At 42.1% G+C, this 19,224-nt stretch overlaps 1 protein-coding gene across 1 annotated transcript in view; it reads right to left on the minus strand.

Annotated features, from left to right (window-relative positions):
* Positions 1-19,224, minus strand: part of LOC149449826 (vomeronasal type-2 receptor 26-like) — a 79,312-nt gene that overhangs the window by 37,483 nt on the left and 22,605 nt on the right. The window contains exon 2 of the mRNA XM_089692720.1: positions 13,739-13,982. Within this exon, the coding sequence (XP_089548846.1) occupies positions 13,739-13,982 (244 nt within the window). The remainder of the gene's footprint in view (positions 1-13,738; positions 13,983-19,224) is intronic.

Consider the following 19,224-nt stretch of genomic DNA (forward strand, 5'->3'; position numbering starts at 1 on the left):
ATGGCCAGAAAAAGAGAAAATACCCAGTGAGCAGCAGTTGTGTGGAGGAAAATGCCTTGCTGATGTCAGAGGAGAATGGGCAGACTGGTTCCAGATGATAGAAAGGCAACAGTAACTCAAATAACCCCTCGTTACAACCAAGGCATTAAGAATACCATCTCCGAATGCACAACACATCCCACCTTGAAGCAGATGGGCTACAGCAGCAGAAGACCACATGGGTGCCACTCCTGTCAGCTAAGAACAGGAAACGAAGGGTACAATTTGCACAGGATCACCAAAATTGGACAATAGAAGATTGGAAGAACGTTGTCTGGTCTGATGAGTCTGGATTTCAGCTGGGACATTCAGATGGTAAGGTCAGAATTTGGCATAAACAACATGAAATCATGGATCCATCCTGCCTTGTATCAACGGTTCAGACTGGTGTTGGTGTGTCATGGTGTGGGGAAGATTTTCTTGGCACACTTTGGGCCCCTTAGTACCAATTGAGCAATGTTTAAACGCCACGGCCTATCTGAGTAGTGCTGCTGACCACGTCCATCCCTTTATGACTACAGTGTTCCCATCTTCTAATGGCTCCTTCCAGCAGGATAATGTCACAAAGCTCAAATCATCTCAAACTGGTTTCTTGAACATGACAATGAGTTCACTGCACTCCAATGGCCTCCACAATCTCCAGATCTCAATCCAATAGAGCGCCATTGGAATGTGGTGGAATGGGAAATTTGCATCATGGATGTGCAGCTGAAAAAATGTGCAGCAACTGCTTGATGCTATCATGTCAATATGGACCAAAATCTCTGAGGAATATTTCCAACACCTTGTTGATTCTATGCCACGAAGAATGAAGGCGGTTCTGAAGGCAAAAGGGGTTTCAACCCGCTACTAGCAAGGTGTACGTAATAAGGTGGCCAGAGAGTGTATATTACATTTTAAGTGATCATCAATTCCAGGATGAAATTATTTTGTACATCCCCTAAATCCAAAGAAAAGTTATGTACTCTACCTTATGTCTGTAAAAACGATGTTGCTTTTCATAAGGTTTTCCTTTATAGAACTGATTCATATCATGCAGTGCTTTTGCCATGGCTTCTACTGTATAATAAATGTGAGGAGGGGTTCCTTGATACACAAAATTAAATAAATTTGGATACCGGAATTTAAGGACAATGTTACCAAAGGTTGCTGAACATAATATGGATTTATTTCTATTTTCTTTGTTTGCAGACATGCACCTTGCAAGTGATAAAAGATTTAGAGAATCTGTTACATTGTTTAAGTTTTTCATCTTATCGACTTCATCAAAAAAATTTTCTTTACCAGGAAAGATTATTGGATATAGTTCCACAGCCAGGCTACCATTAAATACAATCATTGGAGTATATATTGAAGGGCTGGGAGACCACGGAGGAGGAAAAATGAATGTTTTATTATAGAAAGCATCCTGATACATAAAAAGTGCAGGCTCGCTTAGATAAGATCCACAAACTACAACAACTGTAGCAATGGATTTCATAACCAAAGTAATGATATTTTGCATTGTATAGTCCACACTGATTTTATCACGCTGCTTATAAGGTCCTATAGATATTTTAAACTCAACACAAATGCCATTACTATTCAGGAACTTTGTTAACATGTCCCCAACTGTGTCTCCCTCATCATCTTTTGATGCCAATATTCCAACCCACGTCCAGCCGAACTGTTTCAACAAATTAACTATAACCATATATTGAACATGGTCATTTTGAAGTGTCCTGAAGACATGAGGATAAAGGAATCTATTGGTTAGAGAATGGTCTGTAGCTCCATAACTGACCTGAAAAATTAAAAAGTCATTATTTTCAGTGTTTATAGCCAATATATTAGAAATATTTCCAAAGGCCCAAAAGTTCCAAAAAGCCATATCAAAGCTAGGTATATTATAGTTGGATGCTGATGTTTATAGAGATAAAAATCTATATTTGTGCAATCTATAATATTGGCTTCAAGAGATAGATCTTTCAGATTTATATGGATGTGGCAGCAAAGCATTGTATGACCTAGCAAAGCAAGTCATGATGGAAGAACATCTGGACTTTTGGGTCAAGATATACAGTATAAATGTTGATACAGCAGTAATACTACCACTGCTAAATGTGACAGTGTCCTGCTCAGGCTCCTGGCAGAGCTATAACAACCAGTGACTCATTCACACCATTACATTCAGATGCCAGCCTTTGTAAACAGGGGAAGGGGATAGTGTAAAAAAACAGCATGAGGTCCACCTCAAAATTCATACTAGTCCTTTTAGGTCTGGAATTAATTTTCTGTGCGTACCTCTTGAAGAAAAAAACCCTGTAGTTTCCCCCTAAAATTGAGGTATGGATATTGTATTTTAACCACTTAAGGACCACCCTATAGCTGTTTTCCTGCTGCAGGGTGGTCACGTACAATATATACAGTGGGGCAAAAAAGTATTTAGTCAGCCACCAATCGTGCAAGTTCTCCCACTTAAAAAGATGAGAGAGGCCTGTAATTGGCATCATAGGTAGACCTCAACTATGAGAGACAAAATGAGAAAAAAAATCTAGACAATCACATCTGCTGATTTGGAAAGAATTTATTTGCAAATTATGGTGGAAAATAAGTATTTGGTCAATATCAAAAGCTTGTCTCGATACTTTGTTATATATCCTTTGTTGGCAATGACAGAGGTCAAACGTTTCCTGTAAGTCTTCACAAGGTTGGCACACACTGTTGCTGGTATGTTGGCCCATTCCTCCATGCAGATCTCCTCTAGAGCAGTGATGTTTTGGGGCTGTCGCTGGGCAACACGGACTTTCAACTCCCTCCAAAGGTTTTCTATGGGGTTGAGATCTGGAGACTGGCTAGGCCACTCCAGGACCATGAAATGCTTCTTACGAAGCCACTCCTTCGTTGCCCGGGTGGTATGTTTGGGATCATTGTTATGTTGGAAGACCCAGCCATGTTTCATCTTCAATGCCCTTGCTGATGGAAGGAGGTTTGCACTCAAAATCTCATGATACATGGCCCCATTTATTCTGTCCTGTACACGGATCAGTCGTCCTGGTCCCTTTGCGGAGAAACAGCCCCAAAGCATGATGTTGCCACCCCCATGCTTCACAGTAGGTATGGTGTTCTTTGGATGCAACTCAGCATTCTCTCTCCTCCAAACACGACGAGTTGTGTTTCTACCAAACAGTTCTATTTTGGTTTCATCTGACCATATGACATTCTCCCAATCCTCTTCTGGATCATCCAAATGCTCTCTAGCAAACTTCAGATGGGCCCGGACATGTACTGGCTTAAGCAGGGGGACACGTCTGGCACTGCAGGATCTGAGTCCCTGGTGGCGTAGTGTGTTACTGATGGTAGCCTTTGTTATGTTGGTCCCAGCTCTCTGCAGGTCATTCACTAGGTCCCCCCGTGTGGCCTGGGATTTTTGCTCACCGTTCTTGTGATCATTTTGACCCCACGGGGTGAGATTTTGCGTGGAGCCCCAGATCGAGGGAGATTATCAGTGGTCTTGTATGTCTTCCATTTTCTAATTATTGCTCCCACAGTTGATTTGTTCACACCAAGCTGCTTGCCTATTGCAGATTCAGTCTTCCCAGCCTGGTGCAGGTCTACAATTTTGTTTCTGGTGTCCTTCGACAGCTCTTTGGTCTTCACCATAGTGGAGTTTGGAGTGTGACTGTTTGAGGTTGTGGACAGGTGTCTTTTATACTGATAACAAGTTCAAACAGGTGCTATTGGTACAGGTAATGAGTGCAGGACAGAGGCGCCTCTTAAAGAAGAAGGTACAGGTCTGTGAGAGCCAGAAATCCTGCTTGTTTGTAGGTGACCAAATACTTATTTTCCACCATAATTGGCAAATAAATTCTTTCCAAATCAGCCAATGTGATTGTCTGGATTTTTTTTTCTCATTTTGTCTCTCATAGTTGATGTCTACCTATGATGCCAATTACAGGCCTCTCTCATCTTTTTAAGTGGGAGAACTTGCACAATTGGTGGCTGACTAAATACTTTTTTGCCCCACTGTATATATATATATATATATACACAGTGTATCCAGAAAGTATTCACAGCTCTTAGCTTTTGCCACATTTTGTTGTTACAGCCTTATTCCATAATGGATTAAATTAATTTTTTTCCTCAATATTCTACAAACAATACCCCATAATGACAACATGAAAAAAGTTTGTTTTGAAATCTTTGCAATTTATTAAAAATAAAAAATGAAAAAAAAACTGCATGTACATAAGTATTCAGTCTTTGCCATGACACTCAAAATTGAGCTCTTGTTCATCCTGTTCCCACTGATCATCCTTGAGATGTTTCAAGGATGAAAACGTGATTGGAGTCCACCTGTGGGAAATTCAGTTGATTGGACATGATTAGGAAAGGCATAAACCTGTCTATAAAAGGTCCCACAGTTAGCAGTACATGTCAGAACACAAACCATGCCATGAAGTCCAAGGAATTATCCATAGACCTCTGAGACAGGATTGTATCAAGGCACAGATCTGGGGAAGGGTATAGAAAATTTTCTGCAGTATTGAAGGTCCCAATGAGCACAGTCACAATCCGTACATTGAAGAAGTTTGGAACCACCAGGAATCTTCCTAAAGTTGGCTGCCCAGTCATTCAGTGGTCAATCAAACTTTAATATAGTGGATACAGAGAAAGTATTAGAGGCATCAGGTACATCATCAACAATAGCATAAACCACTAGCTAAGAACAGACCTGAAGCCTGGGTTCACACTTGTGTGGTGCAGCGTGCCGCATGTGATTCGCACAGGAACCGCACCGCATTACTGTGCAAATCACATGCAAATTCTGTTTGAGCCATACATTTGAGCCATACATTTAGTATGGCTCAAATCACACCACATTCACACCAAAAAGGTGCAGGACCCTTTTTTTAGTCCGCACTAAAATCACACCCAAGTTCAGACATCGGTAAATTGAGAGGCTTCTGACCAAGCTGCTAATTCCAGTTTGAAGGTGCCCCTAGAGAGGACAGACTTCGCCTGCATACACCAAATCAATGCAAGAGAAAGTATTATAGGATGCCAAGTTGCAAGTGTACGTTCTCCTGGAAGGATCTCTCCATCTTCAGACATCGGTAAAGTGAGAGGCTTCTGACCAAGCTGCTAATTTCAGTTTGAAGATGCCCACAGGGACATTTTGTCCATCCAAGGGTCAGGAGCCACAATGAAGTCACCCAGGATCAAAATACTAATAGTGGAGTAGGCAACTAAATGAGCCACTATGGTATATATACGACCTAACAGATGATATAGGAGGAAGTTACAATCCAACCAATACCACCTCCAAAGAGTCTATAACCGCATGAATTTTAACATAGTTAGCATCCGAGTCCAACTCCAAAGCCAATAACTGAAAGAAAATGGAATTATGTATTGGAGACTCAACTCTCTGGAATAGTTGGTGTATTTGAAATGATAGTGATGTCCTATCCATGTTTTTTTTAGAAGAACCCCCCATCAAATGCATCTACTGGAAGATACATATGTGAGAGTGATACTCTTTTAAAAATTGAAATACCAGATAACTCCTAATGTGGAAGTTAAGCACTGTTGTGTTCCAAGAGACTATAGTACAGGTACACATCTAAGAGTATAGGGCAATATTAGCCAACAGGAGCACTCAGATACCCAACCATAGGACATCAAAATAACATACACAAAGCAACAGAGAAGATACTCATGAGGACACCAGAGTACACTCAATATGCTGCAAAATAACAGATACAACAACAAAACTAAAAACTAATCCCCCACCCCTCACCCCACCTCATACCTAAAACAAATCATGGCAGTATTACCAATAAGTGGGCACAATGTGCAAAAGGCATCTAGTGCAAAAAGAGCAACACCAGAATAAGTAGAAAAATACTTATGAACTCAATCCCGGAGTCTAGAGATAAGTGTGGGTGCGGTCTCCCAGCCAAAGGCTGAGGGCATAGTCTTAAGCATTTACCAACACAAAAAGAATAATGTTCCAAATAAAGAAGATTGCAGGATCAACAAGGATAGTCATTATAGAAATAAAAGTAATGCAGTGAGTCTCAGAGGACTAGAATAGGCCCTAGGATGACCAACAGCATGATATGGCCCCTGAAATGTCACTTCAAACACGCTCCAGAGCTGTAGAGACATAAGGAGCCCAGTTGAAGAAGCAAGGAGAACCAACACCATCAAAGGATCACATGCCAAAAGATTCTCAGTACCAGGAACATCCTTAGCAGGGAATCCAAACTGTGTAAAAGAAGGAAAAAGGTGGACAACTATCAATGCTGCAAAAGGCAAGCCGATGCTGGCCAAAAAAGAAAATCAATTAAATGAAAAAGGAAAATAAAATTTTATTAAATAAGGAATATTATATAGCCATGAAAAAATCAACCCAATAGAAACCGAATAATAATATGTAGGAGTGACAGGTGTGTGCGAAATTGTCACAGCCTTTACTTTCCTTCCCCTCTACTTGGCTCGATGTCTGGCTTGCCTTTCCTGTACCTTCTAGGGGAGGGGTTTTGAGACCCTATATATGACATCCTCTCAAGAAACAGCAGTTATTAAGTTTTTAACTGATGTTCTGGTAAGCTGTAAACCATTATCATATACTTTGTTCAGATAATTTGTTAATTATAATATTATTTGTACAGTTAAAATATATTTTCAACTTTTTAGACAAACCCACGGGGTCCCTGATGAAGCAGCTCTGAACTGCAAAAATCGCCTGCATTTATCAGCGGGACATAAAATTAGCCATGTATTGGTATGGTTTTAAGAAAGTTGATGTGTAATTACAAGTATACATTTGTTTATGGTGGTTATGTACTTTTCTACCAATTATTTTAATGGAATTTAATAAACATATTGTTATTTCTAACTGTGTTGTGACTTAAGTACAGTGCCTTTAAAGTCCCTAAGCATTGTAGGTAATTTTTCTTCTTTTTCTGTCCTCTTTCTCCCTGAAATGTGGCAAACTTGATTTTCACTCCTACACATTATTTGTCAGGCCCTGGACTTGAACCTGGAACTGCAGAGTCTGGCAGTAACTCTTCCCACTGAGCTACCTTAGATGCTGAACATCACTTTCTGTTTGCCAGATTATTGTGCCTTCTCCAGCCAATATCTCGCTCTTGTCTCTCCTGCTGCTGTCCATACTTTACTGACCTTTGACTTGTTCCTTGACTCCACTGCCACATGATCCCAAACTGTAACCATCTGTGACCAACCTTTGGCTTGTTTACTGGCTATGCTGCTGTTTGATCCCCATTTGCTATATCTGCTACTGGACCCTGGCTTGTTCACCTCCTGGTGAGGCGATCCCGAGGACCACAACCTGGTGCTAACATGCAGCAAAACCCATCTCCACCATCAGGAGCTCTGGTGAATACTGGTTAGTGATTTGACCTCGCACCTCAGGTGAACCTGTGTCATTTGCCAGGGTGACCTGTTTGTATACCATCCTGCTGGTTGGTGGGAGCTTTTCTGCTGCTATAGCCAGGGCTGTGGATAAGAGGGTACCACCAGTTCTCCTGTATGGGGTCCAGCCCAGCAGGGGAGCCCAGGCAGCAGGATTAAATCAGATGTGGGCAGAGAGGGTGGCTTCTTCTCCTCTTCCTCCAGCTGGCTTTTTAGCTGCAACAGAGAGAGCCATACAGCGGGTCAGTTCCAGTAATTGCCCCCACCACACCCATCACCCTCCCTGTGCACCATACGTATCCCCCTGCTGCCCAGGCCCCTCTGTGTGCCCCCACCCCTCAGTGCTTCCGGCTCCCTTCCTCTCCATTCCACCGGCATCTGCAAGCACACAATAGGATCCTTCAGGATGGAGACTGGGGAAAGGGTCTGCTAATTATGTCACATTTACCATGCCTTTCCTTTCCTGAATGAACACAATGAGGGATCTGTAACAATTACTCACTGTGTTCATTCATAACTGAAGCTTTTTTTTTTTTTTTTTTTTTTTTTTTTTTAGTGGTGGTGCCCTGCCAGGTTTTCTGTATGGGGCCTCGTGGTTTCTAACAGCAGCCCTGGCTATAGCTACTGGCCTCCGAGTCTGACACCTGACTGTGACATTATTATTCATTTTATATTTCTATTGCAATGTGTTTGTGACCTGCATTTGAGATTCATTAAATTAACATTGATACGCGCTGGAGACTGCAACTGCAGTGCATTTTGAACTCAGTGCGGGAAATGCAAATTGAACGGTTTCCCACACCACATTTTGGTGTGAACTGGTACCTTAGAAGCACAGTTGGCCAAACAGCGATAAAGGAATGATTTGAAAGACTCCTTGCACTATAATAAAAGGAGGAATAATTTTTTGGGATGTGTAATGGATGAAGACATGCAGATACCTTGTGTTCTCAAAAGACTTTCCGGTACTCTCTTTTTTGCGCTAGTTCAGTAGAGGCTTTTTTGGTTGTTTTTGATCTACCCCACCATCATCTGTAGAATTATACTTTTTTGCTGGTCCCCAAACCCTGCTTGACAGAAGCCTTTGATCCCATTCACTGCACTGATGATGGCCAACAAGCCTGGAACAGCAGAATGCAGTTTAAAGTAAATGTTTCTAGCAGGTTTAGATGTACAGTTGGCCAAATGGACATAAAGAAATTATTTCCATGGCTCCACCCACTATATTAAGGTGAAATAAATCCCTTTTTTTTAGAATTTGTGGTAGTTTAGAAGTTGTGAGATACAGTATGTTAATGCCTCCTGCTGTATGAAAAGGCCTACCTACAGGCTGGTGCTGGAGAGGGAAACTTCCACTGTGTCACTCTTTAAGGAGGGACAGCCTGAGCATCAGGGAAGGAACCAGTGCAATGGAAGGCCTGAAGGCAGCCACCAACCCATTAAGCTATCAGGAAGGACAGTGTGAGTAACCTTACACCCCCTGGGCCGTATAGGGGAGATGGCAGTCAGATGGGAAACCCAACTAGCTCCTCATCTGGGACTTTCTATTCCACAGCAGCAGTTTCTGGATCCCCTTGCCCAGGGAATATCCTCAGTACAGTCAGTTGAAGAGGAGGATTCATCAGGGTTCTGAGGAGGTACACTAGGAGGGCTGGAGAGCCCTCCAAGAAAATAATATGTTGTCCATAGACTTGTACATAGTTTAAGGACCTGCAGTTTGCAGTTTCTTAGGCATCTAATGCATCCCTCAACCCCATCCAAGTTCAATATCCCCTAATAAAACTTCAAAAAACAAGACTAAGGACTAGTTACTGTCTCCTGTGTGCAAGTCTGAAGAAAGGAAGTGCATGTTGCCTGGCTATGCAGAACTATAGGGTGACCCAAAATTCAGCGGCCCCCTGAGGGGGTAGTGCTACAGTAGTCTAACTCCTCTGTAATCAGTGGAGCAGGAGTTGATCGTTCAGACCTGCTCAGTGTCTTACAAGCTGCTGCTCTTATTACTTCCCCCTATATTCTAGAGGAGTGTAGACTTATAGTGGGAGGAAGAACAGAGTAAGCAGTCTTTATTATTTATAAGAATCTAGCCAATCCCTGGGGAGGTGTGCCTAGTAGGTGGATGGAGAGCCCATAAATAGCCTGAGGTCCAGTCCTGGCTGAGGAAACCTCTGTGCAGGGGCTCTGCTCTGCCACTGGGGCAGGATTATTGGAGGTGCCATCTAGAAGACATAGAGGTCCCAGCCTTAGCTTGGGGGGCCTATTTGCTAAGTCTAGTCTTGGAGTTGGTTCAGGTCTGGAGAAGCACACTGGAGAGTGCCAGGAGGAAGTTGGGGGGAAAAGTGTCCAGCTGTCTTATGGTAGTGCGAGTCTGTCTCCCCCACTGAAAAGTGCCTAGTGGATATCAGAAGGAGGCAACATATAATCATGTGCTGGAGAGTCAGTGACAGTGTATGCCTTTTGGGCTTTTGATATTAACCACCTGTCAGCATTAGAGATTCTGTGGGACATTTGGTGCAGATCAGCAAGATAGAGAAGAGTCCTCGAAGTATTCAGTTTACCAGATTTGGGGTATTCCATGCTCCCCTTACCCCATCCAAGTTCACTGTTGCAATAAAACCATAAAAAGACACTCCTACACTGTTCATTCAAGCCAGTGAAAGAGGGGGAAAAATGTTGTGAGCGGGGGAGGAATCAAGTTCACCAGCGGCTCCTTAGGGAGTGCACTACATGCATAAGCCATTGATTTAAATAATGTCAATTAATTCCACTCGTCTGCTCATGAAACCTACCTGGTCACAGGAATTTTCAGTCCCTGTTACCATGCCATCACACCAGTAACATGTGTCAAAAAGTATTAAAATAGGTAGACTATGAGGAATTCAATACAATAAGGAATTATTAAATCACATTAAATTCAGCGGAGTTGGATGCAATCCCTATTTTGTTCATTGTAGTTTTACTTCATTGGAATGTTATGATTTGTGGGTTTAGTATTATCTTGAAGAGAGGTAAAAAAGATTTAGCACCTACTTGTGTATATCCATAGATCCCCAGTATTTGCGCCATTGGAATAGTTGTCACTGAAAAATGATCTCCTATAAAACCCACCAATCTGTCTTCTCCAGAACATGAGTAATTAGGAACTGTCTTCTGTGGCCCAGATAAAATGCTTAGAATATTCCTCACTGTCATACTAGTATATAAACATGAATCTGTTACATGAAATCCCAGTGTAATATTGGGTAATATTTCTGGATTCTTGTTAATTTTGTTTATGGCAAAATTTAAAGCAAGAACATTCAAAAATAATTTTGGATCCCTTCTGTAATGGAAAAATATTTGTTAGGTAATGGTAAAATGTATTTTCCTATTCTGTAAACTATTTTTTAGGCAACATTACAAAAGGTGTTACATACAATGTACATGATGCATAGGAGATGCCTATACTGTCATATTGTTATTGGTTATCCACATAGCAGGAAGCACTAAACATAAGAAAAAGTATTATTTTGATTCGTGAATTTTCTTGGCATTAAAATCTCTATAACCTTAGGTATTTATGTAAACTATTGTATGGAACCATCATGTTGCATCTTATATGTCTTAAAGCGGTAGTAAACCACAGGAAAGAAAAAAAAAATTCCCTGCAAAGTAATGTCATGATGTGCTAGTATGCATCTCACAGTATGTAAAACTTACCTCAAAATGAAGCCCTCCAGCGGTGAGCTGTTCCATCTTCATCCGTCTTCCTTCCAGGTCCGCGAGCTCTGGCAGCCTGACAGGCCGGGCCACGATGACGTCACTCCCGCACATGTGCGCAGGAGTCCCGGGCCATGGCGCATAGCTCTGAAGGAAGGGCATGGATGAACAGGATAAACAGCAGTGGAGAAGACTGGGGGAAGGGGGAGATAGGAACTGGCACCTAAAAGGTGGGGGATGGCAGCACAGGGACCTGTTTGCGGTCTACCTGTCACCTGCCCATTGGACCGTGATCGATAGGTTGCCAACCCCTGGTTTAGATAAAGGAAAAAGGGGGACTTGCAGGATCAACAAGGTATTTGACATAAAATGAGGCAATAAAGGAATGCAGACTATAATGTGATATACAGTTAGGTTCATATATATTTGGACACAGGCACAATTTTAGTTTTTTTCAGGTATTTACCAAAACATATTCAATCTATATTTATATAATGGATATGGGCTGAAAGTGCACACTCTCAGGTTTAATTTGAGGGTATGTACATCCAAATTGTAGGAAGGGTTTAGAAATTACAGCGCTTAAGAGTAGCCATCCCCCTATTTCAGGGGACCAAAAGTAATTGGACAATTGAATATAATCATAAACAAAATGATTATGTGTGATATTTTGTTGAGAATCCTTTACTGGCAATGACTGCCTGAAGTCTGGAACCCATGGACATTACCATTCAAAAAGGGGGGATGGCTACTCTTAAGAGCTGTAATTCCTAAACCTTTCCTCCAATTTGCATGTACATACCCTCAAATTGAACCTGAGAGAGTGTGCACTTTCAGCCCATTATATAACTATAGCTTGAATATGTTTTAGTAAATACCTGAAAATAACTAAAATTGTGCCTGTGTCCAAATATATATGGACCTAACTGTATATACATAGACCAACTTACAAGGAGATCACTTTTTTTTTTATAAGTAACACACATTAGGTGCCTCTGATTTTGATTTTATTTACTTGGAGTCCTAAAATCTCGGTGAAATTATTTAAAGTTTTTATCAGATTGGAAAGAGTAGTCACTGGAGAGATTGTAAGAGAGGAGCGCAGCTACCTAAATATACCATTTATTTAAAAAATTCAATGAAATTAAAAACCATAAATATGCATCCACATGTAAAATGTATTAAAAAAAAGCATATCCATAAGTCTCCAGCAGATGGTAGCCTTCCAGGTGGTCATTGTTGAGCAAGCCCTTTCCAGTAGTTGGGATGTAAGGTTTTTAGAGCCAGGAAATCAGCCAAGGGAACACCAGAAAGAACCAGCAGGAGCAACAGACTGTATGTGTATATTACATGGGTGATAACCTGTCACGGATAGAGGTCAGAGTCAGGGACAAATAGCTATAGCAAAAGAGAGACTCACAACGACCAGCAAGATGACGCCGGCCAACCTGAGGTGCAGGATCTAAGTACTAACTAGCATTCACCAGAGCTCCTGATGGGTTTTACTACATGTTAGTACCAGGTCCTGGTCCTCAGGATCTCCCCATCAGGAGATGAGCAAGCCGGGGTCCAGTAGCAAATATGGCAGGTAGGGATAAAACATAAGCGTAGTCAGTAAACAAGCCAAAGGCTGGTAACAAACTGTTGCGGGTTGGGATCAAGCAAGTTTGAGGAACAAGCTAAAGGGTGGTAGCGAGAATACAGATGGTAGCAGGAGTGACCAGGGGCGGACTGACCATTTGCAAACTCGGGTCAGTAGGGGGCCCCATGAGATGCCCCTGGTACCTTTTTCATAGGCTTTTTTGAGTTTGGGCAAGGACACAGGGGCCCCATGATCCTCTATTGCCCGGGGGCCCCATGAGTTGTCAGTCAGCCCCTGTTCTTCACCCTGTATCTCAACAGGTAGAGGAAGTGAAGGAATTCTTCCAGAAAAGGTGTTTGAGCAAGGATACATGAAACTCTGGGTAAATCTTCATACTGCCAGGAAGTTTTAAGTGAAAGGTGACCAGGTTGATTTGAGCAGAAATCTAGAAAGTTACCAACCTTATCATTCCTTGACTCGGGTCCATACAAGATGATAAAATTGAACCTGGAATAGCAGACAATCTATTGGCAGAATGAATGAATCCAAAGTTTTTATGATCAGTGAGAACAGTTACAGGATGATTATCCCCTTCTAGCAGATGCCTCCATTTGGAAAAGGCTTCTTAATTGTCAGCAACTCCTTATTCCCAATGTTATAATTCCTTTCACCTGAAGACATTAAACAAGGAAAATAAGCACAAGGATGAAGCTGCAGCTTTATTTTCCTTTTCGCTGAGAAAGGATGGCTCCCACAGCAGAGTCTGAGGCATTCACTTCCACAATAAAAGGAAGTTCAGGACTGGGATGGACCAATATTGGTGCCGAAGTAAAAATAGTCTTTAGCTTACTAAAGGCTATCTGTGCCTCAGGTCACCACACAAAGAGTATCCCTTTTTTGTCAGCTGTGTAATTGATACTATTACTTTATAGAAGTTTCTTATTAATGTTCTGTAGAAGTTGGCAAACCCAATAAATCATATTTCCTTAAAATTACTTGGAGCAGACCAATCTGCCACTGCTTTGATCTTCTTGGGATCCATGTTCACTCGTTCTGGAGAAATAACATATCCTAAGAACTGGATCTGGGTTTGTTAAAACTCCCATTTCTCCAGTTTGTTTCTTCCAGTTCTTCCTTAATCTTTCAAAGACCATGCAAACATGCTTGCTATGATCCTTCAGGTTATCCAAGAATGTGAGATTATCATCCAGATATGCAATCACAAACTGGTCCAACAGATCTAAAAAACCATCAATGATGAAAAGTTGCAGAAGCATTGCAAAGGCAAAAACGCATAACCAAGGACTTGAAATGCCCATATTTGGTTCCAAAGGCAGTTTTCCACTCTTCTCCTTGACAAATGCGGAAAAGGTTATATGAGCACCACCCCTCCCATAAGTCTAGTTTTGTGAAGACTTTGGGGGATTAGAGTTTTTCCAACATTTCAGAGATTAAAGGGAATGGATAACCATGTTTAAAAGCAATTTTATTCAAGGCCCTGTAATTGATGCATGGACACAAGGTGGGGTCCATTTTCTCAACAAAACTCCCTCTGCAGGACATGTTGAGTATCCGATAAAGCCCTTCTCTAACCACTTGCCCTCCTGAGGATTTACCCCCCTTAATGACCACGCCTCTTTTTGCTACTCGGCGCTGCACTAATTCAACTGATAATTGCGCGGTCATGCAATGCTGCACCCAAACGAAATTTACATCCTTTTTTTCACACAAATAGAGCTTTCTTTCGGTGGTATTTGATCACTTTTGCACTTTTTATTTTTCACGCTATAAACAAAAAAATTCCCCAAATTTTGAAGAAAAACAATATTTTTTTACTTTCAGCTATAAAAAATATATAGTAAACTCAAAGTTAGTTATAAATTTAGGCCAAAATGTATTCTGCTCCATGTTTTTGGTAAAAAAAATCCCAATAAGTGTATATTGATTGCTTTGTGTGAAAGTTATAGGATCTACAAACTATGGGATAGATACTGCAATTTACTCCATTTTTTTGCTATACAGCGCTGCACTAGTTTAACAGACAATTGCGCGGTCATGCAATGTGGTACATAAATGAAATTTATGTCCTTTTTTTCACACAAATAGAGCTTTCTTTTGGTGGTATTTGAACACCTGTGCTTATTTTATTTTTTTGCGCTATAAAAAAAAGGCTGACAATTTTGAGAAAAAAAAACAATATTTTGGACTTTTTGCTATAAAACATGTCAAATTTCGTCATAAATTTTGACCAAAATGCATTCTGCGACATGTCTTTGCTAAAAAAAACCCAATATGTGTAAATTAATTGGTTTACATGAAAGTTATAGCATTTACAAATGGCGGGAAAGATACTGGGATTTTAAACTTTTTTTTTTACTAATAATGGCGGCGATCAGCAACTTATGGCGGGACTGCGGGACTGCAGCGGACATTCTGACACTGGGGGGGAACTGACTTGGGGTCACTGACATCCCCAGTGACACCAATACAGTGATTAGTGCAAAAAAAAAAACACTGACACTGTACTAATGGCACTGGGGAGGACGGGGTTAACTTTTTTATTTACTGAAAGGGTTAACTGTGTGAGGGGAGTGTTTTACTAGGGGGCGGGGGTGTGTACTGCGGGGACACACTGATCAGGAGATATAAACTCTTCTCTCCAGCTCAGCATGTCAGGAGCTGACAGGGAACTGACAGACAGCAGAGCTACTGCAGCCGTGCTCTCTGTCAGTGATTGCCGCTAATCGGCAGGACATAGCCGGCAACGACCGGCTGTGACCCGGCGACTGACATCCGCGGCCGTGATCAGCGGGACAGGTAGGGCCTGTTTTGCAAACACATGTTTTAAAATGTGGTTTTGCCTAGCCGTGCCGCCCTGCTGCCGTATTTCTACAGTGGCTGGGCGGCATGTGGCTAAGTTCTCATCAAGTCACTTCCTGAGCACCTTTAATTCAGGTTATGACCGATTGAAAAGATGACCAAAAGGTATTTCTTCCCCTGGAAGCTGTTCAATGGGACAATCATATGGGCTATGAGTAGGCAATTAATCAGCATTCTTTTTATCACAGACATCTCAGGTATTGTGGTATTGTGGAGCTAGGTTGTCATATGACAAGGTAGTTACATCAACTTATGATTTTCTGATTGGTGGAGAACATGGTTCTCTACAATGTTCCCAGCAATTAGGAGACATAAAATTTATGGTTCATGCTCCCCAGCTGATAGAAGGATTATAGGTAGAAACCCAAGGAATACCCAGGATAACAGGACATTTTGGTGATGTAATCAGCTGAAAGCTGTTAGCCTCACGATAGTCAGTCCCAAAGTGGAGTACCAAAGGAACCATTTCATGGGTAATAGGTCCTGATGATAAAGATGAACCATCAACCATCACAATAGGGGAAGATTTATTTCCTGTTTAAACATTGTTGCTTTGGGCTAACAAGATGGGAAAGTAGAGAATTTACTTTGGGTGATGGAGTTTATTTATCCAGGTGCTATAACATCAGTCACAGCAATTGTTCTTTTGACTTTGTTGGGACAATTAACTGTGTAGGGTCCCCAGAATAGAGACATGCTGTACGTCCTCTGAAGTCTTCTCTCTTTCGCCTGAGGAGAGATGGATCTCCTAATAGCATCAACCTGCACATGATCGGGAGTGTTGTAATCCAGAGGAACTATTTGATCCCTTTGAGCAAATTGACTAGCAGAGAAACTTGTGTCACCATTACTTCCCAGTCTCTCCTTCCTTCTTTCTGTAAGCCTATGATCGATTCGGGCTTTCATAATATTAGGAAAGCCTCGAGATCACTACTCTGGCAAGCTCAACTTTACCTGTTCAGAGAGCCTTTGGTGGAACTGACTCTTTTGTGCTGCTGGGCTCCAATGGTATCTGAGATCCAACATCGGAATTTAGCTGTGTACTGTATCCTGCTGCAAACTATGCAACTTTGCTTTCGGCAGCTGCCCAGCGGTTAGGATCATTAAAAACCTGATTCATAGCGGACACAAAATTATTCAGAGTGGTGCTGTCTTGTTCTACATAAGGGGATGCCCAAGACAGGGTTTCCCTAGTCAGGAGGCAAAAAAAGCAAACAATACCTTCTGTTTCTCAGAAGCAAATTAGGTTGTGTTTGGCAATAAGTGTGACATTGTTTAAGGAAGTCTCTGTAATGGCTGTGGTCTCAATTGGAGTTGAGTGGTAGAGGCATATGTGCGTTAGCAACATCTAGCCAACATAAGTCCACCAGTAGTCTCTGCAGAGCATAGATTTCCTCCTGTTGCCCTTTTACCACACTTTCCCATTTGAAATTTTTTTAGGTAGAAAACACCAAACTCTTGCTGCCTGAAAAGAGCCACAACATTTGCTACAGCAGCCTCTGTTTTGTCCAGATTATTCTGTCAGTCAGGGGTCAGGCTCAGAGACCAATAGCTATAGCAGTAAAGAGACCCCCACTTACAAGCAAGATAAGTATTCTAGCAGTTCATCTTGGCAGATGACACAGGCTTACTTGAGGTGCGGGGTCTAAGCCAGGGGCGGACTGACCATTTGGAAACTTGGGCACTGCCCGAGGGCCCGGGGTCAGTAGAGGGCCCCATGAGATGCCCCTGGTACCTTTTTCATAGGCTTTTTTGAGTTTGGGCAAGGATACAGGGGTCCCATGATCCCCTATTGCCCGGGGGCCCCATGAGTTGTCAGTCCGCCCCTGGTCTAAGCACTAACTGACATTCACCAGAGCTGCTGACAGTGGAGATAGGTTTGGATGCGTTTTAGTACCAGGTTATAGTCCTCAGGATCGCCCAATCAGAAGGTGTGCAAGTCGGGATCCAGTAGCATATATGGCAGGTAGGGAAAAAACAGCAGTTTAGTCAGTAAAAGAGCCAAAGATTGATCACAAATTGTTTAGTTTGGGATCACGTGGAAGTAGAGTCGAAGCCAAAGGTCAGTAACAGCGTTCGGTGATGAGCTGTGTCCCTCGAACACAGCGCATTCCGATCATGGTAAAGAGTCAATGAAAAACAGTTTTTGGTTTTCACCAGGTCTTGTAATTCCCGTATCAGGGTTTTGAGTCCAGAGGTTCAAAGAGATTGGGTGGGAAGAAGCCTCTACCCCTGTAGCCAGATCTTACTTGACCAAGGCCCTAAGCCTCATGTTCCTGCCTGCTGCATGGACCAATACATTGACTGTGATAACCATATCGCTGCCTGTAATGACCCAGGACTTTCTATGGGCTATGTCCCTGCCTGCTGCCTGGATGATTCCTTTGACTGTTGCTGACCACATCTCTACCTGATTCCTGGACCAGTGGTCTCCTCTGTGGACAACTGCTCTACCATAACCACAGGTAATCTTTTGTTTACTCTTTGTTTAGCTAGGCTGTAAAAAGGCTATGTGGCATTGCCATACTTAGGAGGAGTAGCAGAATGTATTTTGGAGTGTAATTCTTGCTATGTCCTTGCTGTCTTTTAGAAACATCTTATACATTTACAACTTTTTGTAAAAAAAAACAATTTTTTCATTTTATTTCCACATTTTTTAAAAACGTGGAAAAAAGTGACATGTTCAAAAGACACACCTCATAGAATATACTTTGGGGTGTTTGCTTTCCAAAATGGGGTCATTTTGTGGGTGTTTCCACTATCCTGGTTCTCCAGGATCTTCAAAAATGTGATAGGTAGTCAGGAAACTAGATGTGTAATTTATGTCCCTAGAACCCCTGAATGTGCTATTGGATGTTGAGCCTCTTTATGTGGTTAGGCCAGGGGTGGGCAAACTTTTTGACTTGAGGGCCGCAATGGATTCATATATTGGACCCGGGGGCCGGACCAAGAGTAGATGAATGATGTGTATGTGTGAATTAATATAAATTAAATTAAAATTTGTAACATTTCATCCCCCATAGTACTATTCCCCCCCAAGTAGTAAGCCAAGTCCCCCCTGTGTCAATTTACTTACCTTTGCTCCGCGCGTTCCTCTCGCCGTGTTCCCGCGCCGTTCCGGTCTTCAGGGCGGACTGTGAGAGGAGCCTAGCTCCCCTCACGTTCGTCACGCTGCCCCGCCTACACACATCCTGACAGCCAATCACTGGCCATCAGGATGTGAGTGGCAGCGAGACTGGCCAATCATTGCATTTGAGCGCGCTGAATGATGCAAATGTTTGCCTGCCCTGGCTGTTTTTTTTTTGTATCACGCTCCGCGGGCCGGATTAAAAGGTCCGCCGGGCCGTATACGGCCCGGGGGCCGTAGTTTGCCCATTCCTGGGTTAGGCCATGTAAAAGTCTCACACAGGTGGTATTGCCATACTAAAAATGAGTAGCAGAATGTATTTTGGGGTGTTATTCTTGGTATATACATCCTATGTGTTATAAATATCTTATAAATTGACAACTTTGTGTTACAAAATAACTTTTTCATTTTCTTTCTACATTTTTTAAAAACTTGACATGTTCAAAAAACTTATAATGCCTCACAGAATACACGT

The sequence above is a fragment of the Staurois parvus genome, unplaced genomic scaffold (genome assembly GCF_062004578.1).
Source record: "Staurois parvus isolate SC_StPar_1 unplaced genomic scaffold, SC_StPar_1.0 ptg000602l, whole genome shotgun sequence".
NCBI classification, from domain to species: Eukaryota; Metazoa; Chordata; class Amphibia; order Anura; family Ranidae; genus Staurois; species Staurois parvus.